The sequence below is a fragment of the Mustela nivalis genome, assembly GCF_964662115.1.
Source record: "Mustela nivalis genome assembly, chromosome: 6".
NCBI classification, from domain to species: Eukaryota; Metazoa; Chordata; class Mammalia; order Carnivora; family Mustelidae; genus Mustela; species Mustela nivalis.
This window is the reverse complement of record NC_139025.1, coordinates 112202313-112229006: the sequence shown is the minus strand read 5'-3', so window position 1 is coordinate 112229006 and position 26694 is coordinate 112202313. Positions and strand designations below refer to the sequence as shown.

General features: G+C 44.6%; 1 protein-coding gene across 3 annotated transcripts in view; it reads left to right on the top strand.

The window, feature by feature from the left end:
* Positions 1 to 26694, top strand: part of THSD4 (thrombospondin type 1 domain containing 4) — a 556226-nt gene that overhangs the window by 495306 nt on the left and 34226 nt on the right. For all 3 annotated transcript variants that reach the window (XM_082733853.1, XM_082733854.1, XM_082733855.1), the window contains 2 exons: positions 19475 to 19650; positions 22048 to 22144. In XM_082733853.1, the coding sequence (XP_082589979.1) occupies positions 19475 to 19650; positions 22048 to 22144 (273 nt within the window). The remainder of the gene's footprint in view (positions 1 to 19474; positions 19651 to 22047; positions 22145 to 26694) is intronic.

Sequence of the window (26694 nt, the reverse complement as noted above, 5' to 3'; positions counted from 1 at the left end):
TCTTGGAAGATGAGAGGAGCTGGCAGAGAGAGGGGGAGATAAGAGATGGAAAGGAGAAGGAATGCTTGGAGGGTGGGCAGAAGGAGGCAGGAGGGATTAAGTCGAGAACAAGACCAGCTGACATTTTAAATTAAAGTCTCTGAGCTGAGGTGGGAGGGCCAAGCTGGAGAGTCACACAGGGGTGAGCAATGAAGCCCCACCAATCAATTCGATTATGCAGGAAGAAGAAAATCAAAGGACCGAGGCCAGAACCTTGGGAGAAACCCAAAGTTCAGGGTCGAATAGGCACCAAGATGGGGACAGCTGGAAATCATAGTTGGGATGTCCAGAGGCCCAGATACTTTAGCCAGTGGAGTGGTACCCAGCCCTGAAGACAGGGCTGAAGAGAGATGACTAACAAGGAGGTTGTTTGCTTTTGAGACAGGTTAGAACGATCAAGCTCAAGTCCATTAGCAGCATATCAAGCGCATGATTTCTCTGTTTACCCTGGATTTCCACTTCCAAATATCTTAATTAAACCAATATGTGAATAGCGAAGACATCAAAAGAACAAGGACATTATTAATCTGAGAATCAAGGCAACTAATCACTTTATTCCTTTTAGTCATTTCCTCATGTAGCAACATCCCCGGTAACAAACATTCCTGCAGCTCCCCGATAATGTTCCTGGATTTAAAACCACGGTTTTGTTTTTCCTCCCTCGGGGACATATTCCTTATCTTTTGGGTCCTTTTGAAATAGGCAGTTATCAGATCAACCTTTAGCTCGTGGGCCTTGGGTTGCATAGGTAATTCCCTCCACCCCCCCAATCAGAGGCTCATAAGAATTCAAGCCAAAATTCCAGGCTGGCTTTAAGCAATAAATAGTGTCATTAACTTCTAACCAGGCAAGCTAACATTTTGCTTGGAGAAAGTATAGTTTTCTCAAACAAATACCTTTCAAATAAAAACAATTTCATGCCCTCTTTTTCCAGCGCGGTGCTTTCCAGTGCTTGGTAATAACCGGTGTTATCTGAGAGTGTGTTCTCAGAGGTTTTTTTAAGTCCTATTTGCTCTGGTTTTCAAGCTGCTCTATCTCACACATTGTTTCTCGCAGAGTTAACTGAGTTCCTTCACAACTAACGGTGTGGGAAGTTCTGTAGAAGTCTTCCTGAGCCTGGTAGGTGTTGCCATCTGTCCTGCCCAAGAGGCAGGTCAGAAATGGAGCCCAGGTTGGGATGGACATTGGTGACTCAATGGTACTGGAGGCATATGGGGGCAGGAGAGGAGGGCTGGTGGGAGCGCTCTCACCCGGCAGCGGGTAGCATGTCATCAAGGTAATAATAAACAGCAGCAACTGCTAGATGCTTTTTTTTTTTTTCTTAAAGATTTTATTTATTTGACAGAGAGGGCGCAAGCAGGGGGAGTGACAGGCAGCAGGTGAGGGAGAAACAGCTCTCCACTGAACAGGGGTCTTGTTGTGGGACTTGATCCCAGGACCCTGGGATCATAACCTGAGCCGAAGGCAGACGCTTCACGGACTGAGCCACCCAGGTGCCCCTAGACGCTTGTTTTTAAATCCTCTGCCGACTCGGCATCGCCTTACTGGCTGCGCCTGAGACAGAACGTGTCCACTGCCCAGCCGGTGGGTGTCATGCTGCCTTTAGTCCGATCAGGGACATAGGTGACATGAAGACCCAGAGTAGGGTCAGCAACGGGAGTCTGAAAGGAGAAAGTCCTGAGGGGGTTCAAAGAAGGATGAGAAAACCAGGGTCAGAGCAGAGCTGGAAACCACAAGGGCGTATAGGGAAAGTGTCAGCTGCTGGAAGAGATTTTGTTCGGTCCCAGGGCAACGAGGTAGGGCAGGAACCGCAGAGAAGGAGGGACGGCGTGAATGTGCAGGAGGACATCCATCACGGGGTGGGTGAGGAATTTTTGCCACCGGGATTGCCACTCTCTGGCCTGATCTGTTTTTTGTTTTGGGTGGTGGGTGGGACGGGGGTATTTTTTAGTTTTAGTTTTGGTTCTGATGTTGATTCAGCCGGGCACATGAGAGTCTTTCTCCAAGGAGTTTTTAAAGCCCCTACATAATTTCAGCAGTTTGGAGGGAGGGGGAAGGTAATGCCTGAAACCTGGCCTTATTGTCCCCACACCATGGCAGGGCCCCCCGCACCCCCCACCTTTTGAGGCTGCCGCACGCTGGCGGCTTGGAGAGCCTGGGTGGCCCTGGCACCCTGCCACGCCAAGCAGCCGCCATCCCGGAGGTAACATTCCATGAGGTCGTGTTCCCGGCCCCGCTGTGGACAGCACAGTTCGGCCGTGCTTGTGGGGCCGGGTGCCCTGTTCGCTGACTACGCAAGGGGGAGCCCTGCTGGACGCCCTCCTGGCTCTGCTAGCTACTCACTCACCTGGGGCTCCGCCTTGTTGGAAAACCACCTGCTGCACCTGAATGGTAGGTTGGGAATCAGGACAGCGAGAAGAGGGAGGGATTGGAAATAAGGTGTGTGACTTGATTCTGTGAACCGTCAAAGGCTGAGGGGCGTCAGCAGGGTCTGCTTTTTTCTTAGTCAGAAATTAGCATTTGTGTCCAAATGCAAGGGGCTGGGTGGGGAGGAGGGTGGGGGAGGAGCTTGGCAGCAGCACCTTGGCAGCAGAACGAGGCTCTTTATCAAATCACCCATGTGCTGGGGCGAGTTAGAAATGCAGGAAGCCAAGCAGAGTATGGAGAAGGAGGGATACCTAGATCTCCTCCGATGTGATGCTCGAATCCGTCCTAGCCTATTGTGTTCCAAGGAGTCACCTCATTAAGATAAATAGAGACCTGACGGATAACAGGTGGTGGCAGGAGACATCTGGGGAGCCCCAGGACTTTAATCAGAAGGGGAAAATTCTGGGAGGAAAATGAAAGCTGTCTCTGGGGTTTGCAAATGTTCTTACAGAAGAAGGATTTGACCGGTGACTTGTGTCTTTCCAAAGGAGCAGGGACACTTCAGAGGGGCGGGTCTCAACAAATCGAAGGCAATGTTTCCCAACCTTTGGTGCAAATTAGAATCACCTAGGAGGCTTTTAAATCTCCCATTCCCAAGGCTGCACCCCGAACCAATTAAATTAGAGCCTCTCTGGGGGAGGGGCCCAAGCATCAGGATTTTAGAAAACTCTATGGGTCCAGGTCCAGGTGATTGCAGTGGGCAGGCGAGTTCACCAAGCAACGATTTGCAGAAGGATGCAGAGCATCGGAGCTAAGCACCGAAGGGGAAAGGAGCTAAAGATGGGGAGGTTCCCTGTCCTCAGGCTGCTCAGACTCAGCTGCGTGTCCCATGGTGGTGATGAGCTCAAGACTTCCATGATGGCTAAATTCGACAAACCTCAAGCTCCCTCCCATCCCGAAAGGCTGAGTCAAGGCTCTTAGGTGAAGGTTTTCAAATTTCCGTTATAGTTCCAAGGAACTGTGTGTTCAAAGGAAATAAAATATTCAAAACAAACAAAGGAGGAAGGAAGTGGATTCCCCACCCCCCCACACCCATCCACCCAGGACCATTCGACCCCTGAATGGAAATCTGGGAACTTAATGAAAATCTCCAGGACTCCAGGAAACACAGATTTTTAAAAACCACCGATTTAAGGGGAGGGAAATAGGACTTCCACAGAAACGAAATTTGCATTCAGCCATCTGTAGTTGGAATCCGCATTATTTTGAGGACTAGAAGTAGCGACATCCAAATGGAGGAGAGCCAACACAAATGACCGTGGGTCTGAGCTATTTGTTAGTGGGGAACATGGAGAGCATCAGCCAGCAGTGTGGTTAACCCAGTGCCTTGGAAACCAGACCCAGATCTTTCTGCTTATTATTTCGGTGCCACGCGTAGGATAAAAGAGCACCTCCTCTAGCTCACCAAGGTATTTCCAAAAGGAAGAATGCTGAAATAATATTTGTTGCAAGTTCCCAGGCTTTGAATTGCACAGACTCTACTTTCTGTACCAAAGCTGTAAGTTAGCCGTGAAGAACAAAAGGCAGCCCAGTGGAAGGGAGAGGAACAGGAAGTGAGGACAAACAGGGGAAGTCCTAGTTCTGCTGTTACCCCACTGCATGGATGCCAACAAGTCACCCAGTTTACCCGTTTCCTCCTCTCTAAAGTGGAGCTCATAATGCCCACTGCCTATTGTGCATTGTCAAATTAAGAAAAAAAAAGCCAAGGTCATATCCTTTGACGTTATGAAAAACGTGCACGATATGGACAGCAAAAATTGTAACATTGGAAGGATCTCAGTGGATGTAGATGTAATACATGTGACAAATAAATAGAGGAGGGTCATAGGACCTATCTGTTTTCAAGAACTCTGCATTTTACTTGAAGTGGTAAATATTAACTTTAAGTAAACTGTGACCAATGAGGTTATTATAATCCCTAGACAACAACTAAAAAATAAACACAAGAGAGGGGCGCCTGGGTGGTGCAGTTGGTTAAGCATCTGACTCTTGTTTTCTGCTCAGGTCCTGATCTCAGGGTTGTGAGATCGAGCCCCGTGTCAGCCTCCACACAAGCATGGAGCCTGCTGAAGATTCTCTCTCCCTGTCCCTCTGCCCCTCCTGCTTATGCTCTCTCTCAAATGAATAAATCTTTTTTAAAAAAAGTAACACAAGAGGTGTGAACAGTCAGTAGATAAAATATATGGAACTCTAAAAATTATTCAAATCCCAAGGAAGGGAGGAAAAGGATGAGTAGAAGAACAAAAGGAAGAAACAAAAACCAAAACCGGAAGAAACAAACGGAACATTCGTAAAATAGTATAGCTAAATCCCATCAATAATTATGTTAAATGCACGTAATCGAAAACACCAAATAAAGATAAATATTGTCTGATCACATTTATAGCAAAAGGCCAAATGCTATCTACAGAAACCCACTCTAAATGTAATAATATACGTAGACTAAAAGTAAAGGGTTAAAAAAAGAGATATGCCATGGAAATACTAATCAAAAGAAAGCAGAGTGGTAATACCAAGATCACACAAAGTAGACTTCAGTACAAGGAAAAATTACCAGAGATAAAGTGGGAAAGTACATAATAATAAACATAATAATAAAGGGGAAAATGACCAAGAAAACATAACCATGGTAGACGCATATGTACCTAAACAAAAGTGCAAAAGCACATAAAATCAAAAGCCCGAAAACAAAAGCCCAAAAACACATATTGAAAAAATGATAGCACTGGAAGGGGAAACTGAGTATAATTCACAATTATACTCAGAGACTTTAGCACACCTCTCAGGGTCATTAATAGAACAAGTAGATAATTTGGCCTGATAGACATTTATACAACCCTTCATCCAATGGCAGCAGAAGTACACTTTCTTTCCAAGTACACATGAAACAGTCACCAAAATAAACCATATTCTGGGCTGCAAAACAGACCTTAACAAATTTAGTATAATTGTAATCATATAAGATATGTTTTTTTGACCACGATAGAATCTAACTAGCGATTAGTCACAAAGAGATCTGGAAATTTCCCAAATACCTGAAGTAAACGACACATGGAAATGAAATCCGCAAGTCTCCAGTGAATTTAGAAAATATTTTGAACTGAATGGAAATGAAAATACAATGTGTCAAAATTTGTGGGATCACACATGTCTATGGCACATGACTTATAAGACAATCTGAAAGCAGAATTAAGATCAAATATAGTGACAAGGATGCTTAAGTTTTGCCTAGGGATTTTCATCTGATTGTATCCTATTGTTTATACCAATCTTGTATCCCAGTTTTCATATACAAATAAATTTTTAGGCTATTTTAAATAAGAATATGCTTATATGAAAGTGTGTGTATTCACGTGTACACACGCATGTACTCGCAAACTTAAACACGCTTGGATATCCTATCCCTGATTTGTGCAGCCGCCCAAGTCTCAAGTTAGCCTAAACTCCAGGGCAGTCTAAGAACTTGAGTGTGCAACAGAATCACCGGTAGGCCCCACTTTCAGAGATTCTAGCAACACTAATCAAATGGGGTTAATTCCATTCTGAGCTCCACCTGCATTTCTTTCCCCAATTTGGAAATGGAATTAAAGCAGAGAAGAAAAAAAAAATCAACTAAATTTTTGGAGTCTGAACCAAGAGAGTATTTCCAGGAAGAAGAGCAAAACTGCATCTCCGCTTCCCACCCCTGGCCCAGGTCCGAGGAAAGTGTTGGAAAGTAAGAAAGATAAGGAAGCAGTTACAGAGATACAGATGAAGAATGACCCAACGTCGATCGTTCTTTGATGCTTGGTGATGGGTACATGAGATTTTGCTTTCTTGCTTTGTTTATTTTTAATATATTTGACAGTCCCATTTTTTTAAATGATGTGTTTTTTGGAGAGCAGACTGCAAATATAAAGGATGAACGTGTGCTAGAGGAAAACGTAAATGCTATTTTTAAATTCTCAAGGTGGCTAGAGGAACATCCACTTCCTTAGGGCTTCTTAGACTTTCCCTTTCAGGCCATACTAGCCTAGGAAGGTTAACACTTTCTAGAGACGAAGGAGTTAGCCCGACATTGTTCTACTCCAAGTCCAAATGCCTTTGAAATTTTGTTTTCTCTTCCAAATGTGATTTTGCATTTTAGTTTGTATCCATTGGGTTTCATCTAAAGATAATGTTTTAAATTATTATCATGATGGGAAAATGTTTTCCACCTGTTTGACTAGTTGGATGGACAAGCTGCCACTGTGAGATATGTCCAGAGACCTAAGTGGTTCAGTCTTAGAGGAGTATCACATGCAAGAATCATGCTCCCCAAAGTAATGACGCAGGAATTTCTTCCTGTCAATTTGCTCTCTGAGAACTTTAAAAACGAGAGGAAATTATTACTCAGAGTTCTTATACTCAAAAAGCATCCCGAGGTTTAGGTTGCTTTGTATCCATACAATAAAACCCTTATACTAAATTAGCATCAAAGTACATCCTATGTTCTCTTTTAGATTAAATGCATTTGCCATTCACTGATTAGGGATAAATTAGTGATGTCATCTTGGAGTCCCTGGCAACAATGCCATCAGATCCACTGCTGGGAATCTCCCTCACATGCTCAAATCTTTTCACTGGATTCAAGTTATGCTTCAAGCTTCCTATTTTTGGTCACCAATTTTTTAATTGAAGTAAATGAATATGACTATACTTCATGAAGTGTAATGTAATAAAGTGTAAATATGAAGTGTTAATAGTAGTGCCATATTTCTATGCATGACTCAGTGCTCACCACAAGTGGAGTCACCGTCTGTCACTATACAAAGTTATTACAATATTATTGACTGTATTCCCTGTGCCGTATTTTTGGTCTCCCTGATATTTTTAAATTTTTTAAAATTAAAAAAATCATTAAATTATTATTATAATTATTTACTATTATTTATTAAATTAAATGAATTTTATTTATTTTAGAGAGAGAAAGAGAGCAGGGGGAAGAGGTGGAGGGAGAGAGAATTTTAAGCAGACTCCACAATGAGCATGGAGCCCCACGTGGGGCTCGATCCCAGGACCCTGAGATCACAACCTGAGCCAAAATCAAGAGGTGCTTAACTGACTTAGTCACCCAAGCCCCCCCTTATTTTTTTAATAATTAGAAGTTTATATCTCTTAATCCCCATTATCTACCTAACCCATCCCCCCACTCACCTCCCCTCTGGGAACCACCAGTGTGTTCTCTATATTTAAGAATCTGGGTTTTTTGATTCTTTGTTCATTTGTTTTATTTAGTAGATTCTTCAAAGAAGTGAAATCATGTGTTATTTGTCTTTCTCTGACTTATTTCACTTAGCATTCGACCCTCTAGGTGCATCCATGCAATTTCAGATGGAAAAATCTCATTCTTTTTTTTTATGGCTGAGTAATATCCCATCGTATGTATATTACACCACATCTTCTTTACCTGTTCATCTCCTGGTGGACATTCAGGCTGCTTCTATATCCTGGCTACTGCAGACAATGCTGCAATAAACATAGGGGTGCATGTATCTTTGGAATTAGTGTTTTTGTTTTCTTTGGGTAAATGCCCAGTAGTGGAATTACTAGATCATATGGTATTTCCATCTTTAATTCTGTAAAGATCCTATTTCTAAATATGCTCACACTCACAGGTTCCGGATGGGCATGAATTTTGGGGACACACTGTTCGGCCGAGCAGTGTCTCTGTGGCTACGTACATGTGAAGCATGCACAAAGGCCCAATGGTTCATTCCATTCCTCTTGTGTTCCTAGGGCACTCTCTGTTCTACGGAGTATGTGTGTGCGGTGTCTGTATGTCTTGATTGTGTTTCTTTGTCATGGTTGTTTGGGGCTTTTTTGCAGTCTGGTGACAGAGACTGTAAATCCTCGAGGTCTGTTTTAGGGGTGGCACCAGACCAGTAAGTGGGCTAGCATCCTGCATACACCTGAGCGCCGTCGCCTTCCTCCCTCAGACCAAGCAGGTTACCCCTCCTAGGGTTTCACCTCTTACTACATATGCAGGATGCTCCTTTTCAGTGTGTTCTGATCACCCACGCGGAATCCTGAATGTAGGTTCCTAACACAACTCCGTGCGGTCATGATGTTCCTTAGTGAGAATGTTTGGGGCAAAGCTGACCAGAACATCCAGGAGGCAGGAGAAGCTGAATTCTAATCTCACCTCTGACACATTTTTTTCTGACATATAATTTTTAGACTGCTCCAATTGTCCCTCTTGATGCCGGGGACGGGGTGGGGGGGGATGCATGCTTGCAAACAAGTTGTTACCTTTTACCTACATTTGTGGGCCCTGATGAAATACTTCTCTTCTTACTATTGATAGGGTAGCTGTTTTTAAAAATGAACCTTCTTGGCTTTGCCAACAGATACTCATTGACTTTTTTCTATTTTTTTTTTTTTAAGATTTTATTTATTTGACAGACAGAGATCACAAGTAGGCAGAGAGGCAGGCAGAGAGAGAGAGGGGGGAAGCAGGCTCACCGCTGAGCAGAGAGCCTGATGCGGGGCTCGATCCCAGGACTCTGAGATCATGACCTGAGCCGAAGACAGAGGCTTAACCCTCTGAGCCACCCAGGCGCCCCTCATTGACTTTTTTCTAAATACCAGCTCTTTGCTGACCCTGTGGACCATGAAAAAAACCAGTCCTCATAGGACTAGGAGATCAGATAAGTAAACTGAGGCAGGCGTATGTCACGGAATATTATGCAGCATTTAGAAAACTCCAACAGTCATTGCAGAGAGACAAAGGTAGACCTTAAAAGCAAAGGGTTGTTGGAAACATGGTAAATTTACGTGAAGATACACATATATTTCACATCTGTGTAGGTGCTTGCTGGGGTGGGCAGGATGATGGCAGTGGGAATCCAGCTTGAAGGGGAAAAGTAAAATAAGGCAAGAGAGGTCTTGCCCAGCAAAGCTGTCATCAGCTGAGGAGTTTGATTAATTCAACTGTCTGCCCCTAAAGTCAAAAAAATCTTGTGGAATTTAGAATCAGCATTTACCATGGTAAAACAATGAAGACAGCAAGGATGGAGTGTCAGAAAACAGGGCATAGACCCCAAGAGGAGTGAAGAGGTTGGAAGCAGGAACAGCAATGCTATAACAGGACCCTTGGGCTGAGCAGGGAACCCTAGCCGTAACCGAGAACATCTGAGTGTCTTTTCGTCAAGTACTAAGTAACATAGGGCTCCTGCCCTATGAGAAATCACAACTGAATTTCTTTTTAAAGCAGACATAGAAATCTCTGACATTTTTCACACTTGATTGAATGCCAACAGGGGGCTGTGTGAAGCAGCTGAAAGGAGGGGCGAATCACACAAGACCTTGAGCGTGGATCAGGGGAGGGTGGGCTTTATCCCTTGGCTTGCAAGCTTGGGGTTCCAGAGGGAGACAGGAGGAAAGGCGTGCTTCAGAAGGTCCAGCTAGAGCAGCACACAGGGAGATCCATGATTCTCTGCTGCGGTCCAGCTGTGAGGCAAACAGAGAACAGAGAGGGGAGGCCACCGGGCAGGAGAGGATTGCAGGGGACCCCTGTGGCAGCAAACAGGATGATATGGCTGAGGAGAGATCAGCTAGCAGGAAGAAAAGTAGGAAAGGGTAGAAGATGGTGAGCAGTGGGAGAACAATGTTTTAAATGGAGGGGTTAGGGGTGCCTGGGTGGTTCAGTGGGTTAAGCCTCCGCCTTCGGCTCGGGTCATGATCTCGGGGTCCTGGGATTGGGCTCTCTGCTCAACGGGGAGTCTGCTTCCCCCCCACCCCCGCCTGCTGCTCTGCTTACTTGTGATCTCTCTCTGTGTCAAATAAATAAATTAATTAATTAATAAAATTAAACAGAACAAAACAAAACAAACTTTAAATGGAGGGGTTAGGAAGCAGGCTCATTTTGGGGGAGAAAGATACTAGGTTTATCCCTAGATGAACTGAGCTATAGTGAGGCCCTTTGCCGCAGTTAGCTTCTGGAATTCTTTCTGAAGGAAGGTACTAAACATGGTCTTTCCCTGCTCCTGGGGAGTAGACAGTGGAGTCACGAGGAGGAGAGTGGCCCTGAGAGCCCACCACCCCTAGAGCTGCCATGGTGGACCTACTGCCCCCAAGGGTGGGAAGAGGCATGGTAGGTACTCAGCAACTGTGGTGTGAATGAGCTTTGGGACTTCTTATTCAGCAGCCAGCATTATCTCCAAACAGATTTCCACTGTCACTATCCCAGTCAACATCTTTTCATGGCTCCCCAGTGCCACAAGCCAACCTTGCAGTCAGCCCAAGGTCTCCCCTTCACACCTCATGTCCAAGGGTGCTCCCTGCACAACCCCACTCCACTCCAGCCCCCAGTACTCAGGATGCCCTGGCTTTAGCATCCCACACTGCCCCCCACCCCTCCCCCTCCAAGGTCAGGCCGGTTCCTGCCCTGGCTTTTGTCCACACCGTTCTCTGTCCCCAGATGGCATGGCCTCCCTGTCCTCTGTCTGGTGAACTCACCCTGCCAATTCCTACTCAAATGTCCCATCCTCTCCAAAATCCTCTGTGTGTCCAAGGAAACTCTGACAACCTCTCTGTTCACATGTATGTGTTGAGCTCCTGAAGCTGTGGGCGGTCTTATCTTTGTAGCACCCCCGACCCAGTGCTATGCCCTGCTTACTCTCTTACTTAAACCATACGTGGTATCTATTTCATACAGCCTTCTTTGGGGCTTAAAAACACACAAGTTTCCTTGATAGTTAGTAAGTAGTCCAAGGAAATTTGGAGTCAAAATTAATCAAATGTTAATATCGTAAAGAATGAGAATTAGCCATACTTAGCTATAATTTAGCAGTGAAATGAGAACAAAGACTTGGCATTTCCCTTTATTCAACCTGTGATCGTAGCGTGCCAAAGAGAGAGCCAACCGCTTTCTCTTATACTCTGCTTTTCAGTCCAACTGTGTTACGTCATGCTTTAGAAAATCACATAGGCTCAATTCTTTCCAAACCCCAAATGCCCAAGCAAATCTGAACTGAAAAATTACTGTGTGATATGTATGTGTATTTATTTAACAGAAACTATAATTGGGATACTTTGTCAAACTGGACCCAGACCTCCCTAAAGAGAAAGGCTTGTGTTTTTGCATTGTTTTTTTTTAAACAGCATTTTTATGCATCAATGCACGTATTTACCATTGTGGTCAGGAGGCATGGAGGACATTTTTGAGATTGGAATTCTTAAATGGGATTATTCAGATATAAACTGGACTTGAAGGAGTTTCCAAGAATCTCAGCTCTTATCTCTATCTCATACGATAGATGAGAACAATACAGTTCATAATTTATTTCTATCCAGCAAGTATTTATTAAGCCCCAATCAATTGCCCAATAGTGGGCAAAAATGCGTATGTCACAGCATTTGCCTTTAAAGCACTCTTTCTTCTAGCAAGGGGAGCACATATGGAAATCTATAAGTGCAGGGAAATGAACAATAATAGAAAGCAACCGTAACATACATGTTTGCATAGATGCTACTTTCTCTGTCCCTATCAAATCTGGACTCTAAGCATTCTTCATATTCAGATCCTACAACCGATTCTTTTTTTTTTTTAATTTTTAATTTTTTTTAAAGACTTTATTTATTTATTTGACAGAGAGAAATCACAAGCAGATGGAGAGGCAGGCAGAGAGAGAGAGAGAGGGAAGCAGGCTCCCTGCCGAGCAGAGAGCCCGATGCGGGACTCGATCCAGGACCCTGAGATCATGACCTGAGCCAAAGGCAGCGGCTTAACCCACTGAGCCACCCAGGCGCCCCCTACAACCGATTCTGAACCACGTTTAACCTTGGGCAGTTTTGTGGGGCATCACGGTGATGGAGTCAGTGGCAGGATTTAGTGTGAGCTGTGCCCATGGCCTGCTTTTAGAACCTTCATCCCTGGCAGTCGATGTTCACAGCCTAACAAAGAATAGCGGGCTTTGTCCCAGTTTGTTGTTTGATTATACACATGGATTTCCCTTCATCAAGTTACGTACCTCTAGCAGTTATCCCCTAAAAGTTAACTTGGAGGGACGGCTGGGTGGCTCAGTTGGTTAAGCAGCTGCCTTCGGCTCAGGTCATGATCCCAGCGTCCTGGGATCGAGTCCCACATCGGGCTCCTTGCTCGGCAAGGAGCCTGCTTCTCCCTCTGTCTCTGCCTGCCATTCTGTCTGCCTGTGCTCGCTCTCTCTCCCTCTCTCTCTCTCTCTGATAAATAAATAAAATCTTAAAAAAAAAAAAAAACTTAAAAAAAAAAAAGTTGACTTGGAGCTTTTGAAAACCCGACATGGACCTCCAGACAGAGATCCAGTCGTGCCTGTTGCTGGGGCATGTTTCTGCAGACAGAGCCAGGAAACACATGCGTGTATAGGCACCCGTGTGTACACAGATGTAAAAGTGTGCACACTCCCACACACACATCTAAATGCACGTATAAATATGCACATACACATCCATAATTTCAAGATGGTGAATTCACACGATCTCAAAGTCAAATCCATCGCTACAGGGTTCTGTCTGGTCGTCCTTCATTTCATCTTTATTTCTTCTTCTCCACAGTGACATCCCTGGCTCCCAACACCAACCCTGGGTACAACACTTTGGAAAAGTATTTGGCAGAGCCCACTGTAACCAAGCCTGTGTGTGTGTGTGTGTGTGTGTGTGTGCACATGCGCGTGTGTGTATGCTCAGTTATATATATACATGTATACCCATAATCCAGCAATTCTACTTCTGGGCATATGGGCAGTAGAAATGAGGACTTATATCTAGCAAAACATACACAAATGTTTAAAGCAGTTTTATCCAGAAGAGCCAAAAACTAGAAGCAACCCAAAAGCCGATTAGTAATAGAGAAACCAAATAAATGGTGGCATATTCATATAATAGTAAGTTGCTATGAAAAAAAAGAGTTATTGATAAATGCAACAATTTGGATGAATCTCATGGGCATAATGTTAGGTAAAAGATCTCCAGCACAAAAGATGTATGGTATTATTCCATTTATTTGAAAAAAAAAAAAAAAACGAGCAAAACTGTGGTGTTAGATGGCACAGTAGTGGTGAACCTTGGGTCTTGTAGGGACAGAGTAGTGACTTGGAGGGGACCAAGAGGTTGCCTTCTGGAGGTGTAGAATGGTCTTTATCTTTATTCAGGTAGAAGACAGGTGTAATACAAATATAAAAATCATCAGGCAGGGCACCTGGGTGGCTTTGCCAGTTAAGCCACTGCCTTCGTTTCAGGTCATGGTTTGAGGGGCCTGGGATGGAGCCCAGCATCGGGCTCCCTGCTCAGCGGGGAATCTGCTTCTCCCTCTCCCCACCCATGTCCTTCCGCCCCCACTCCTGCTTGTGCTGTCTCTCACTCTCTCTCTGAAATAAATAAATAAAATATTTTAAAAATATATTCCAAAATATCTAACAGCTGTAATATATGTGTTCATAATACATATGTGATTTCTGTTGGTGACACAGTCATGGTACTGCTAATACTGTGATTGCCTGCCGAATTTATAATGGAAGGCTACAATAAGTTTGTAACTGACGGACTCCTCCAGGGTGGTCATATGAAGTGAAGAGATGTGCTCCATTTTCAAGGTTATCCACGTTAGCTGACATACTCTGAGACTCACTTGGATTTGTGCCCATGTGTGAGCTCCCATGAAAGCTCACACACTGGAGTGAAAATGGCAGGGCTGTGGCCCTCCAGCTGGCCTTGTGGTGGCGACCAGTGATGTCCGACCCCTTTGCCCTCGAGCTTGTTATGCTACTTCCCAGATAGCTTCTAAGAACGGCTGAAACTTGGAATTTTGTTAGGAGGAGGAACTCAATTTTCATTTTCCGAAGGAAAAAACAGGGACAACTGGGTAGTTCAGTCAGTTAAGGGTCTGCCTTCCTCTTGGTCAGGATCCCAGGGATCCTGGGATCAAGCCCCACATCCCGCTCCCTGCTAAGTGGGAAGCCTGCTTCTCCCTCTCCCCCTGCCTGCAGCTCCTCCTGCTTGTTCTTTCTCTCTCTCTGACAAATAAATAAAATAAAATCTTGTTTTTTTTTTTTTTAAGGAAGAAAAATAAACATGTCTAGATCACAGTAATCTGTTGGCAATAAAGAAACCAGCTTTTTGGTTGGATATGGGAATCAGTGGTTGGGTTGGCAACAGCGGGCATTAAATTGTGGAATAGGGGTGCCTGGGTGGCTCAGTGGGTTAAATCTCTGTCTTTGGCTCAGGTCATGATCTCAGGGTCCTGGGATCAAGTCCTGCATTGGGCTCTCTACTCAGTGGGGAGCCTGCTTCCCCCTCTCTCTCTGCCTGCCTCTCTGCCTACTTGTGATCTCTGTCTGTCAAGTAAGTAAAATCTTAAAAAAAAAAAAAAAAAGAAAGATTGTGGGATAAAGTGTCTGAGAAGCAGGGCTTGGATGAGTAAGCAATTTCTATATGAATCTTGGAAAAGAGCATTGTTGGTGCAGATAGTTAAGTCCAAATACATATGCCCAGTATTGACAGCTAGAACGAATAAAATCCATATGTCAGACGAAAGTGGAGATTTCCTCATATTGACATAGCTGTGACAAGCTTCACCAAACCTTGGCCTTCTGTGAACACACCCACTAGCAAGAGCCATGAGTCACCTGCACCTTTTTGTGGGGTAGTTCTGGACACCATTACATAGGCTGAAACTGCTTACAGGCACATAAATTGTAAGGGCGGCTGCTTTCAATATGCAAGCCCAGGTGGGGGCTAGTGCTGGACCTATTTCAGAAGCTAACCTGTGGGCATATGGAACCAGGCCCGTGTCTGCTAAAAATCTCACACGCTTTGCTATTATATGGTGAAAGTTTCATCTAAACCCCGAGAGAGGGTGCTGGGGTAACAGTCGTAGATGGTAAAAAAAATTTGGGGTCTCTGTGTTTTATTTCCTGGAAAGCCTATGCAGTTCTCCCCTGTGCAGTATTTCAAATGGTTTTTAATGGATTTTTTTGGTTTGCAGATAACAACCTCTTCTACAAGATGGCCATTAAGAGCAATAAAAGCTTAGCCAGAACTTACCTCAGTTTTGAGCTTTGGTTGCTCTGAATGGGATTTTAAGAAGAGCCAAAAAAGAAAGGGAAAACATGTATATCCCTCAGGAGTATTTCTGCTTGTATCATGTCTTTTATATTAACTAAAAAAGATATGTTTTAAAGAAGGTAATCTCTGAGTATGGTAAAAACAAATTTTAAATGGCAATTAAAAAGATATAAAAAGCAAAATAAATGTTTCCATAATCATCTCCCATCCCAACCTAAACCCTAGTTCCTGTTCCCAAATATTTACAGTTCTATGACTTTCTCTGAAAAGTTTTGTGTGTGCATACATGTTTTATGTATATGCTCTGACTTAAAAGTATACACAAATGAGATCATACCAAATACACTGTTTCGCATTTGGTTTCATTTAAAAATTTATCACAGTGTTCTTTCCATACCCCTATACACAGACCCATCTTACCATTTTGGGGGCTGCATGGAACCCACTGCATAAACATTCAGTATGACAAATTATGTAAGCAATTCTCTACTGAAGGGTATTTGGGTTGATCGGGGGTTTTCTCTCTAAAAAAAAAAATCTGCAGGGAATATCCTTGTTACAAACAATTTTGTATACTTAAAAAAGTATATCTCTCAAAGTAGTCTCCTACAGGTACAATTTTAGGTCAAGTGTACAGGCACTTGAAGTTTTAGCCATATAGCCAAGTGGCCCTCTAGTATGGTTAACTGGGATTGCCTTCCCACCGACAGTTATGGATGCTTGCTTACTCACACACCTGCCAATTCTGGCGATATTAAATATTCTCAAACTTTTGTCTGTCTGGTGGCTCAAGAAGATCCCAGTGCAGTTTTGATTTTCATTTCTTAAATTATAAGTAAATCAGAGCATCTTTCCATTTGCGTATGGAGTATTTGTACTTGGTTTTCTTTGAATTGCCTGCTCATCATTCTTTGCCTATCTTTCTTTTGAGCTGGTGTCTTTTTCTGCTATGTATTTTTGTGTTCAGCAAATGTGGATTCCTACTATGTGGTAAGCACTGCACCGGTCACTAGAGCCGTAACAGTGAGGAAACACCCATCAGAGCTTCTGGGGCTCCAGGAGACGGGTATTAGTCCAGTCATGCTCTGAATGGATGTGTGTAGAGACTGAGTTAAGCCCTCTGGAAGAGAGGATTTTGCATGCCTTAGAGCACATGAAAGAAGCACAGGCCTGAGCTGGGAGTTAGGGAAGACTTCCCTAAGGAGCTGTCATCTAAAGAACAAATACAGTTCAAGGTTCAGAGAAATACTTCTGGAGGAAAGAACAGATTGTGGAGGGAACATGATGAGGTAGATGAGTGAAAAGAAGGCCAAGGAGCAGAGTACAAAGAACAGAAAAATGTAGGATGAGTTTCCACTATTTCACCATGGGCCCAACCCGTTAAAGATTAGGGGTTTCTTCTCTTACAGAAATAGAAAGCTATTGAAGGGTGTTGAGCCAACAGAGGATGGTCAAACCTGCATTCCAAAGAGATTACTCTGGCTGAAAAGAAGGGAAATAAGTAGACCAATTAGAAGGCTTTGAGTTATATGAGATCTGGTGGTGGTCTTGCCCTGGATTATGGCAGTGGACTTGGTGAGAAGTTGATGGGTTCAAGAAATATGGAGGAAGTCAAATAAAATTTGATGATTGGATTGGATATAGGGATAAGGAATGGGGGGGGCAGGATAATTCCTCCATTTCTAATGAAGTGGATGGTAGTACCACTTACTGACATAGGAGACACTGGAGAGGGTCAAGGATGATGTCAGTCTTGGGCATCTGCATGAAGCAAGTAAGCCATCAGATAAAGAAGTCGGGGACCAGAGGAGAAATCTGGGTGGAAACAGAAATTTGGAAGCCACCAGAATACAATAATTAAAGCCATGGCATTGCCCAAGAAAGTACAGCACGCAAATCAGATCTACTCTTCATCCTCAAGGAATGTTAATAGTCAGTCACCGAGTAGAGAAAGATGATGCAGAAAAGAAAGAACAGATGAGCAGCCTTAGAGCAGGAGGAGAACAAGAATGTTTCCATTAGGATGGAGTGGTCACCTGTGCCAGATGCTACTGAGACATCTAGCAAGGGAAGGCCTGGAAGATCCCCACTGGGTTTAGCAACACGGAGGGCTTGCTAGCATTAATTTGAATTGTTTCAGGGGGATATAGGGGACAGCAGTCAGGTTGGAGCTGGCTGAGGATGAAGGGGAAGTGAGGAATTGAAGAGACCATATGGACCACTCTTAGGTGTGGTTTTGAGAGAAAACAGCCCTGAACCTACTCTTCCTCAGTCTCTACTTTTGACCTTCTTTGCCACTCAGTAAGCTGAATTGATCTGATAATTCAGTATTCAGTGCTCCACAGCTGTGGTCTCCCAGTGGCTATGGGAACCAGTCAGCCAGGGATGGAGTCTGCGGGGGTCTCCGCCTCTAAAAAGGAAGCTCTTCCACCCCTTGGAGCAGCTCTGATTCTGCCGACCCCCAGAGACCCACTGTAGAAACACTGCTGAAAATGGGTTTAAAAAACAAAGAGTCCCTTTATTTTAGAGACACCTCCTGAAAAATGTAAGGATAAATGGGTCTGGGATTTGCAGAGTGAAACAGGGTAAGCCATGAATTGATAATAACTGAAGTTGGGTGATATAGTAACAAAGGTTTATGAACTGTTCTCACTGCTTCATTTATACATAAGTTTTCCCCTAATACATGGTAAAAAATTAAATTTAGTAACTGTGCAAGTGAAGTTGCAGAGAGCCAGTGACCATCACAGGCTCATCACTATGTAATGACACATAACACCCGATATCTTCTAAACCCAATCCAACATTGCCTTGGGGATTTCACGGTGCCAAATGTTCTCATAGGCTGTCCTCTCTTCTCTCATTAACTGAACACTTTGTTCCTTGCCCCTCTTCTCCTCTCTTACCTCCCTCCTACGTATGGACATAGTTCTGTCACTTCTCATCTTCACGAATTTGAACAAGTTCCCTCTCATCCCTGAACCATGCTCCGAGAGACAGGGACAGACACCTGCTTAGCAGTGTCGTGAGGGTCAATTTTGACTGTGTACGTGGAAGCCTTTAGCAGGGTTCATAGCCTCAAAATCCCACAGGAGTCTGGAAGGTCATACAAATGAATGAAGGTGATCAGGTAGGAGAAAATCATGGGACCCGCTTGACCTATCTTTAGCGTTGTCACATTTAGTAGACCTACAAGTAGAAAGAATTCTAAGAAAACTTCTGTTCTGTGAGAGAAATCACAATGCAAGCATGATCGTAGATGGGATAAATAATCCACAATCCTAAATGAATGGGCAATATACTGAGACTTAGCCTCAGTGTTGGGGAGTTGTAGGGAGCAGTGGGGTTGGAACAAACCAGAGCACACACACCCCATCTAACGGGGCGGTCCTCCTCAGCTCCAGCTGGTTGCTGCCGTGAGGGGATGTGGAGCCAAAGCTAACATGTCTTCTTGTTTTACAAGACAAGCTAGAAGCTAGGGAACCCAAGTTGAGTTTGGGTTTAATTATTTCAAAACAAAACAAAACACGATGAAGGCCAAACTAAGCTTCTCTGTGGGCCAAAATCAGCTCCCGGGCTGCCCACGTGCCACCTCTCACCCAGATAGTGGGATATAACATGATTCCTCTTCCTCTTCTTTCCTCTTCTTCCTCTAACTCTCCCCTTCCCCTCTCCATTTCCACATCCTTCTCTCCTAACCACCCCCACTCCTCCATTCTCTACTAAGTCCAAGTAGTGGAAGGGCTTGAACGGGTGGAAGAAGTGATCGTGCCCTAGATTCCTCAGGGCCGAGCTCATGGCCAGCCATAGTGAGTCTTCTTCATAGTGGATCTTCGGGAAACACTTTGATGAATGAATGAGCCAGCAGCTAGGGGGCAGGGGACCCATTCACTCTCTTGTGCACACCCTTGTCTTACATGAGGAACTGTCTCGTTGTTCTTGCCAGCTTTGCGAAGTCGTTCCGGCCGCTCCATCATCAACGGGAACTGGGCGATTGACCGGCCAGGAAGGTACGAGGGTGGAGGGACAATGTTCACCTACAAGCGTCCGAATGAGATTTCGAGCACCGCTGGAGAATCCTTTCTGGCTGAAGGCCCCACGAATGAGATCTTGGATGTCTATGTGAGTTTGCATGTTTCCGGACGGTTGGGATTCTGCATCTTGTTTCTTCCCAGGACCACACGTAGCACAGATAAGCGACAAATTGGTGCCTCTGGTTAATAAAACCATTCGAGCTGAGCCTTTTGAGGTGTCTGGGTGCTTGGTGTCCATCTTTGCCATTCTGAATGTCCCTAGTTCTTAGAAACCTAACCTCTACCAGATGCTTATTACCCTCCAAGTTTATGGACCTCCTAAAACCGTTTTTACTTGTTGAACCAAATCAGAGGCAAAACATATCCTTTATTTCATGAGCATTGGCTTCCCTCCAGGCACTTTTCTCCTAATGCTAATTTGGCATGTTTTCTTTTTATGGCAAAAGAAAGCAAATGCCTAAAGCAAGACAAGACCGCTCAAGTTCCCAGCCCTCTTCAAATTCTATTAAAGTGAATGAAGAAATGAGAACTCCAGAGTACTCCACATGATACAATAAAGCTCGGAGTAACAATACGGAGGTTTACTACAGGTTCCTTACCTGGCAGAAGACACAATTTGGGATTTATTTTACAAGAAACTAAATTATGAACTCGCCCCAGATTTAAAATGGTCCTTATTTTTAAAAGAAAGCACTAAAATCCAGTCTTCTTCAAAAGATCAGGAATTTTTAAAAAGTGACAAGAAATAAAAAGCTCGAAATCGGGTTTTGATAAAGACGAGCTCACCCACAGATCTGCGTTCTCTTACTGTCTCCAAAGCCATGCCACTCTACATGCTACTTTGCTGTGTTAGAATTTTATAAATATTAGTTCTCCCAACTATATAGTTACATGTTCATTCCTGTTGGGCCTGGAGGCTCATAGACTAGAAACTATAAAAGAAGCCTTGTTATAGTTAATTTTGAATTTTTTTTTTTAAGACTGTCCAGTTGGTTGTTGGACTCTGGGTAAGTTTCAAATGGCATCAGGGGTAAAAACCCCGGTTGTGAAGGGGCCACTGTGGGTGGTCTAGGATGCGGTGGCCAAGAATAACTTCATAAATGGGACAAGGGTTGCACTGGCAGGACGCTCATGCAGAAGAGGCATGAGAGAGGCAAGGAGAGCTTCTGGCCTCAGACCCACTGTCAGAATATGTGAAAAGAGAAATGAGGGAATTAGGGGTCAACAGCGAACCAGAGACCATGCCCCTTCATCCCTTAGGGTTCTGTTTACCACCATGGGTCCTATATGTCAGGAGCTCAGGAGTTCTCATGTTTGCCTTCCCTCAGCGGTTTGTAGAATGGAGGCCCCAGTTCCCATGGAGAGAGCGGGTAAGGGATGATAGCGGACAGAATCACACTCCCATGAACCAGCAAGACCCACCATGCTGGGCTGACTCGGAGATGCTCACGGCTTTAAAGGACCAAAGAGACAGCTCTGACCCTAAGCTTTTCGTCCAATGAGGAAATCAAAAACTGTGAGACCATGGGGCTTGCTCAAGGTGACACAACTGGTCAAAGGAGTGCCCCTTTAGAAAGCAGTGGAGACAGAAATATCAGAATGGGACAGTGTCTCCTTACCTGGCTCATAGTCACATAGCAGATCCCCATTCTGCCGCTCCGTTTAAGCCCAGCACCCTGCTTCTCACCAGGAAGGCCCTGGGCACAAAGGACTGTGTGTTCTGAAGCCAGTAGAGAGGGATTTATTCTGCCAAGCCGTGCTGATTTATGTTGTGTTTTCTGTCCCTGACGATGTTTAATTCCTGACTTCCACGGCCTTCTGCAGCTTCCTGCTTGATATCCTGCTTTGGTCATTGCTGCCAGAGAAGATAGGAACCAGGGAGATTTACTTCCCTGACACTAGTTGTCCTGAACTCTCTTTGTGGTTCTAGAGCTTTTCATAGATGAGAGGGGACAAGACCCAGAAAATGCATTGGAGAGGGTGGGGCAGGCCCTTCCTGAGCCAACCTCATGGCTAGGTAGGGTTCTTTGAAGGAACATGAAAGCTCCCAGGCTGGCTCTGCCCAAGAGGGCTGGCTCTTCTCGGCATGACTGTATCTCGCCACCTAGTGTTCAAATGTGCCCCCCCCTGGAGCGGACACGTGGCTTGGCCATTTTGAGCGCACCTAGCACAATCTAAACTATGATGTTAAGATGGTTGAGAGCCCACGGAAAGGCTCGGCTACCATTGCTCCCGTCTTTCTATTTGGGATGTATAACATCTTGACTTTCAGCCCAGTTTTCTTCTAAGTCCTTCACCCTTCAAAATAACAAAAAACCATCCAGAAAGAGCTTTCCTTTAACCTGTCACAGGTTCACTAATATAATTAGATCTGAATCAACCCACTCATGTGTAGATAGTGCCATGCAAACTGGGGAACCCTGGGCCAGCAGGAGAGGGATGTGAGCATGTGCAAGTACAGTGACATTGACCTCTGTGTTGTCAGATGATCCACCAGCAGCCCAATCCCGGAGTCCACTATGAGTATGTCATCATGGGGACCAACGCCATCAGCCCGCAGGTGCCTCCTCACAGGAGACCAGGTAAAACCTCTTGTTCTATAGCCAACCACCCCCGCCCCCAGTCATTTCTTTTTAAAGCCCTCTGTCTCTTTTTGTGCATCTCCCTTGTGTCTCTCAGTCAACACAGAGAAAACACGTGGACACGCCCTTGACATCAGAGGATGCTTCACCATTTATCTGAGCCTTTGCTGATAAGAGGGTCCCATTCATTTGATTCAAACACGAGGTGAACACCCTGACTCTGTCTTTCCAGTTCATTATCTAGAGATACCTGATATTAGTTCCCTCTAGCTGCCACATAACACATTATGTCAAACGTGGTGGCTTAAAACAACACAAATTTGCTATCCTATAGTTCGGGAAGGTCAGGAGTCCAAAATGGGTTCTGCTGGGCTGGAATCAAGGTGTCAGCAGGCCATGCTCCCTTTGGAGGTTCTAGAAGGTTCTGTCGCCCTGCCCTTTTCACTTCGAGAGGCCTCCTGCACTCCTTGCTTCTTGGCTTCTTCCTGCGTGGCACCTTCGGGTCTCAGGCTCTGACCCCCCTTCTTCTATCATCACATCTCTGAGCCCCCCAGACAATCTGGGACCATTCTCCATCCCTAGATCTTCAAACTTCATCCCATCTGCAAAGCCCCTTTTGCCATATGAGGTATCATCCTCACAGATTAGGATGCAGGCACCTTCAGAGGGCCATTATTCTGTCCACCTCGGGCCTTTTCTCTTGGTCCCCTTTTCTTCTACTGACACTACTTTGACTTGTAAGGAAAGAATAGTAAGTTCACACCTAATTATCTACCTCTTTCCTGTGGGCTCTGCGATATACAAGCAAGCAGCCCTCTGGTTCTGTGGAATTTTCTTTACCAGATAATAATGGAACCCACCACCTCTCTCTCCGCCTGCTTCTGCCTACTTATGCTCTCTCTGTCAAATAAATTAAAAAAATTAACAAATGGAAACTCAGAAACGGACTTTCTGTCTAGGTCCCACAGTGACTTCAGTCCCCTGTCTGTTATACCACCTAGGGTTAGCTGCTCTGACATCTGTCCCAGCAATGAGGGCACAGTTGTGAGGCCTGGCCCTTCATATGGATAACTGGGTTATCTGACTGTCACAGGTCAGGGGAGGAGCCACCCGGCTCTTTGGAGACAGCAGGATGTGAGCCGGGCACGTGGGCTGTGTGTGTTGTCCAAACTGAACATCAGCACACTCAGCCCAACACGATGGGCAAGCCATTTGCAGGAATGGTACACAGTCTGAGAAACAAGGTTCAGATGGCAGAGTATGTATGTTCCTGAGATATGATGCTGATGGATAAGGACAGTTGGACAGACTATTCAAAATCCTATAGCATGATGATGGTCATAACAAGCCTGATGGGTCTCAGCTAATGGGTAGCATGGGATTAGCTACCTGGGACAGGGCGGGCCCAGAAGGAGTCAGTTGTAAAAAGTTGGTGAGGAGGGGCCTTCTCCACCCTCCATGAGCTTGAATCCAGCTCTGCCTCTTTTTTGCTGTGCACCCTCAGGCAAGTCAGAAACTTCTCTGAGCAAGTTCCCTGTCTACATAATAGTAAAGGGGAAAAAACCTTACACACCGAGATATTTTTTTTGACTATCGGGTGTCCATCCAGCATAGTGCCCAGTACATGCAAGGTGTGCAAAAGATTTTAAGATCTTTTTGTCTGGTAAGTCAAAGTCACAAGTCCCGCTTGTGTCAGTATGCGTAGTCTTGATTCCATTAATTTAAATTGTATTTAATATTTAAAGCCATGAAGTGTAAGTGGTGGAGGGTGGGGAAAGCCCTGAGTTTTAACTGGATTCTACAGTAACTCTGCAATTTGCCTCCTTGTTTTGTATCAAACTAGTATATGCTTGAATAATATTCAACCAAAATAGAAACATAGGAAGGAAGACGCAGGTGCCCCATAATTGCCCAAACTTGGATGAAACCAAGATGAATGGATAGATAAACTGAGGTTCACCCAGCCAGTGGAATATTATTCAGCACAAAAAGAAATGAGCTACTTAGCCACGGAAAGACATGGAGGAAACTTAAATGTGCATCTGAAAAGTCCGTACTGTATGATTCCAGCTCTATGATATTATGGAAAAGGCACAACTTTGGATCAGTGATTGCCAGGGGCTACAGGGGAGGGAGGGGTGAACAGGCAGACAGAGAGAATTTCTAGGACAATGAAACTATTCTCGATGATACTGCACTGATGGATACATGGCATTCTACATTGTCGAGACCCACAGAATGTACACCACTAAAATGAACCCTAATTGGAACTATGGGCTTTGGGTGATAATGACGTGCGATGCAGGTTCGTGGGTGGTAAGGGATGTTCCGCGCTGGTGCGGAACCTTGATGGGGGGAGGGGGTCGTGCACTAGGTGGGGCCAGGGGAGGAATGGAAACTCTGTCCTTGCCACTTAATTGAGCTGTGAACCTAAAACTGCTCTAAAAAAAAGAATAAAGTCTACTTAAAAAAAAAAAAAAAAAAAAAAGAACAACAACAACAACCCAATATGTCCCAACCTCATCCCCCAACTATTCCAGGAGGGAATATCTCCTCATGATTTGGAGGTTTTCCACCTAGCCTTTTCCTGTGCATGTAGAAATGTGCATGTAACCAGTTTGAACATTTGTCTGCCATCTACGTGTACAGGGAACATCGGGTGCCAGTCTTTTCCAGACGTCTAACTTAGATCTTGCCTCCACGGCAAACTTCCTTGACACTGGTAGAAAACTGAATCTCAGCCAATACAGGGCATCATCCCCCCCACTCCGGTAGGAGTAAAGATCCCTGCTTGGCACAGATAAGGTCTATGGAGCTCAGGAAACTCTGGCCTTCTGACTCTAGCCTCTCCTTGCCTTGAGAACATCTCTCTCTTTCTCCCCCACCCAAAAAAAAAATGCTCTCCACTTTTCCCTCCTCTTTCCTCCTCCCTGCCATTGGCTGGCCCCAGGATCTGGGCCTTGTTATTCTTACTGAGACCTCAGGCTTTCACAGTGAGAAGGAAGAGCTGTTGACTTCCCACAGCTTTTACTTCCCTGCAAAAATCTGCATCCAGAACACCTAAGGGCTTGGCCACTTGGTCTGGGAGAGGAGAGACAGACACGAAGGGCAGAACACAAATTTAATCTCTCATAAGGGCTCCTGCCACACCTGTGTAGACATATATACAAAATGAATTCTGCTATGCTTTTTTCTTTCATCAAACAATGTATCAGTCATATCTTCATATCACAACATATGATTTTGCTTCATTCTTTCAAAGAAAAAAAAATAACATAACATGCCGTATTTTAAACAAGTACCACCAGTGGACATTTAAGTTCACTCTACTGTTTGGCTAATTTATTTATTTACTTATTTAATTTATTTTTTTTTTAAGATTTTATTTATTTATCAGAGAGAGAGAGGGAGAGAGAGCGAGCATAGGCAGACAGAATGGCAGGCAGAGGCAGAGGGAGAAGCAGGCTCCCTGCTGAGCAAGGAGCCCGATATGGGACTCGATCCCAGGACGCTGGGATCATGACCTGAGCCGAAGGCAGCTGCTTAACCAACTGAGCCACCCAGGCGTCCCTGTTTGGCTAATTTAAAACACACTTTAGTAGCCATGCTTGTACACACAGCTTTGTGTAAAAGAATGGGAATATTTGTAGGGTAGATGTCCTAGAAACTGAATCACTAGTCAAGGAGTATGTACATTTAAAACTTGGGCACAGGGTGGGGTGCCTGGGTGGCTCAGTCAGTTAAGCATCTGCCTTCTGCTCAGGTCATGATCTTGGAGTCCTGGGATGGAGCCCCCCGCAGGCTCCCCACTCATTGGGGAGTCTGCATCTCCTTTTGACCTTCTCCCCTCTCGTGGTCTCCCTCTCTCATGGTCTCTCTCAAATAAATAAATAAAACTTGGGTAGAGAGTTACGGGGGTGGATGGGAGGGGATGAGATAACTGCATGAGGGAGAGCACGTGATATAATGAACACTGAGTGTTCTATGCACCTGGTGAATCACTGACCTTTACCTCTAAGACGAATAATACACTAGGTGTTAGTTAATTGAATTTACATTAAAAAATTAAATAAGTAAATAAATAAATAAAACAAACTTAGGTAGATCTGGCCAAATTGCCCTCCAAAACTTTGTGTCTATCTGCCGGCTCCTTGTCCTTGGTTTTCCTCTACCTTCAATGAGGGGTTTAGGGATTTAAGGGTCTCCAGATTTTTCTCTCCTTTATCATGAGGCTAATAAAGTGGTGGCATTTTTTTGTTTTCACATGAGTTTGTTTCATTATGAGTGAAGTTGTGCATTTTTGTACGGCTTTGGGCTACTTGTGTTTTTTTTTTATGTGCCGGGCCTCTTCCTGGCCCTTGCTTGCTTTTCCTACTGAGATATTTGTCTGTTTCTTATTCATTTTTAACCATGTTTTGAATTTTGGGGAAATTGGTATCTGCATGTTTAAAATACGTATGCTCTGAATTGGAAATGACCTCATGCTACGTGATTTCTAATGTCGGAGGGCTGTGCTCGGGGGGGCCCTCCGGGTCCAGACCAGTCTTACT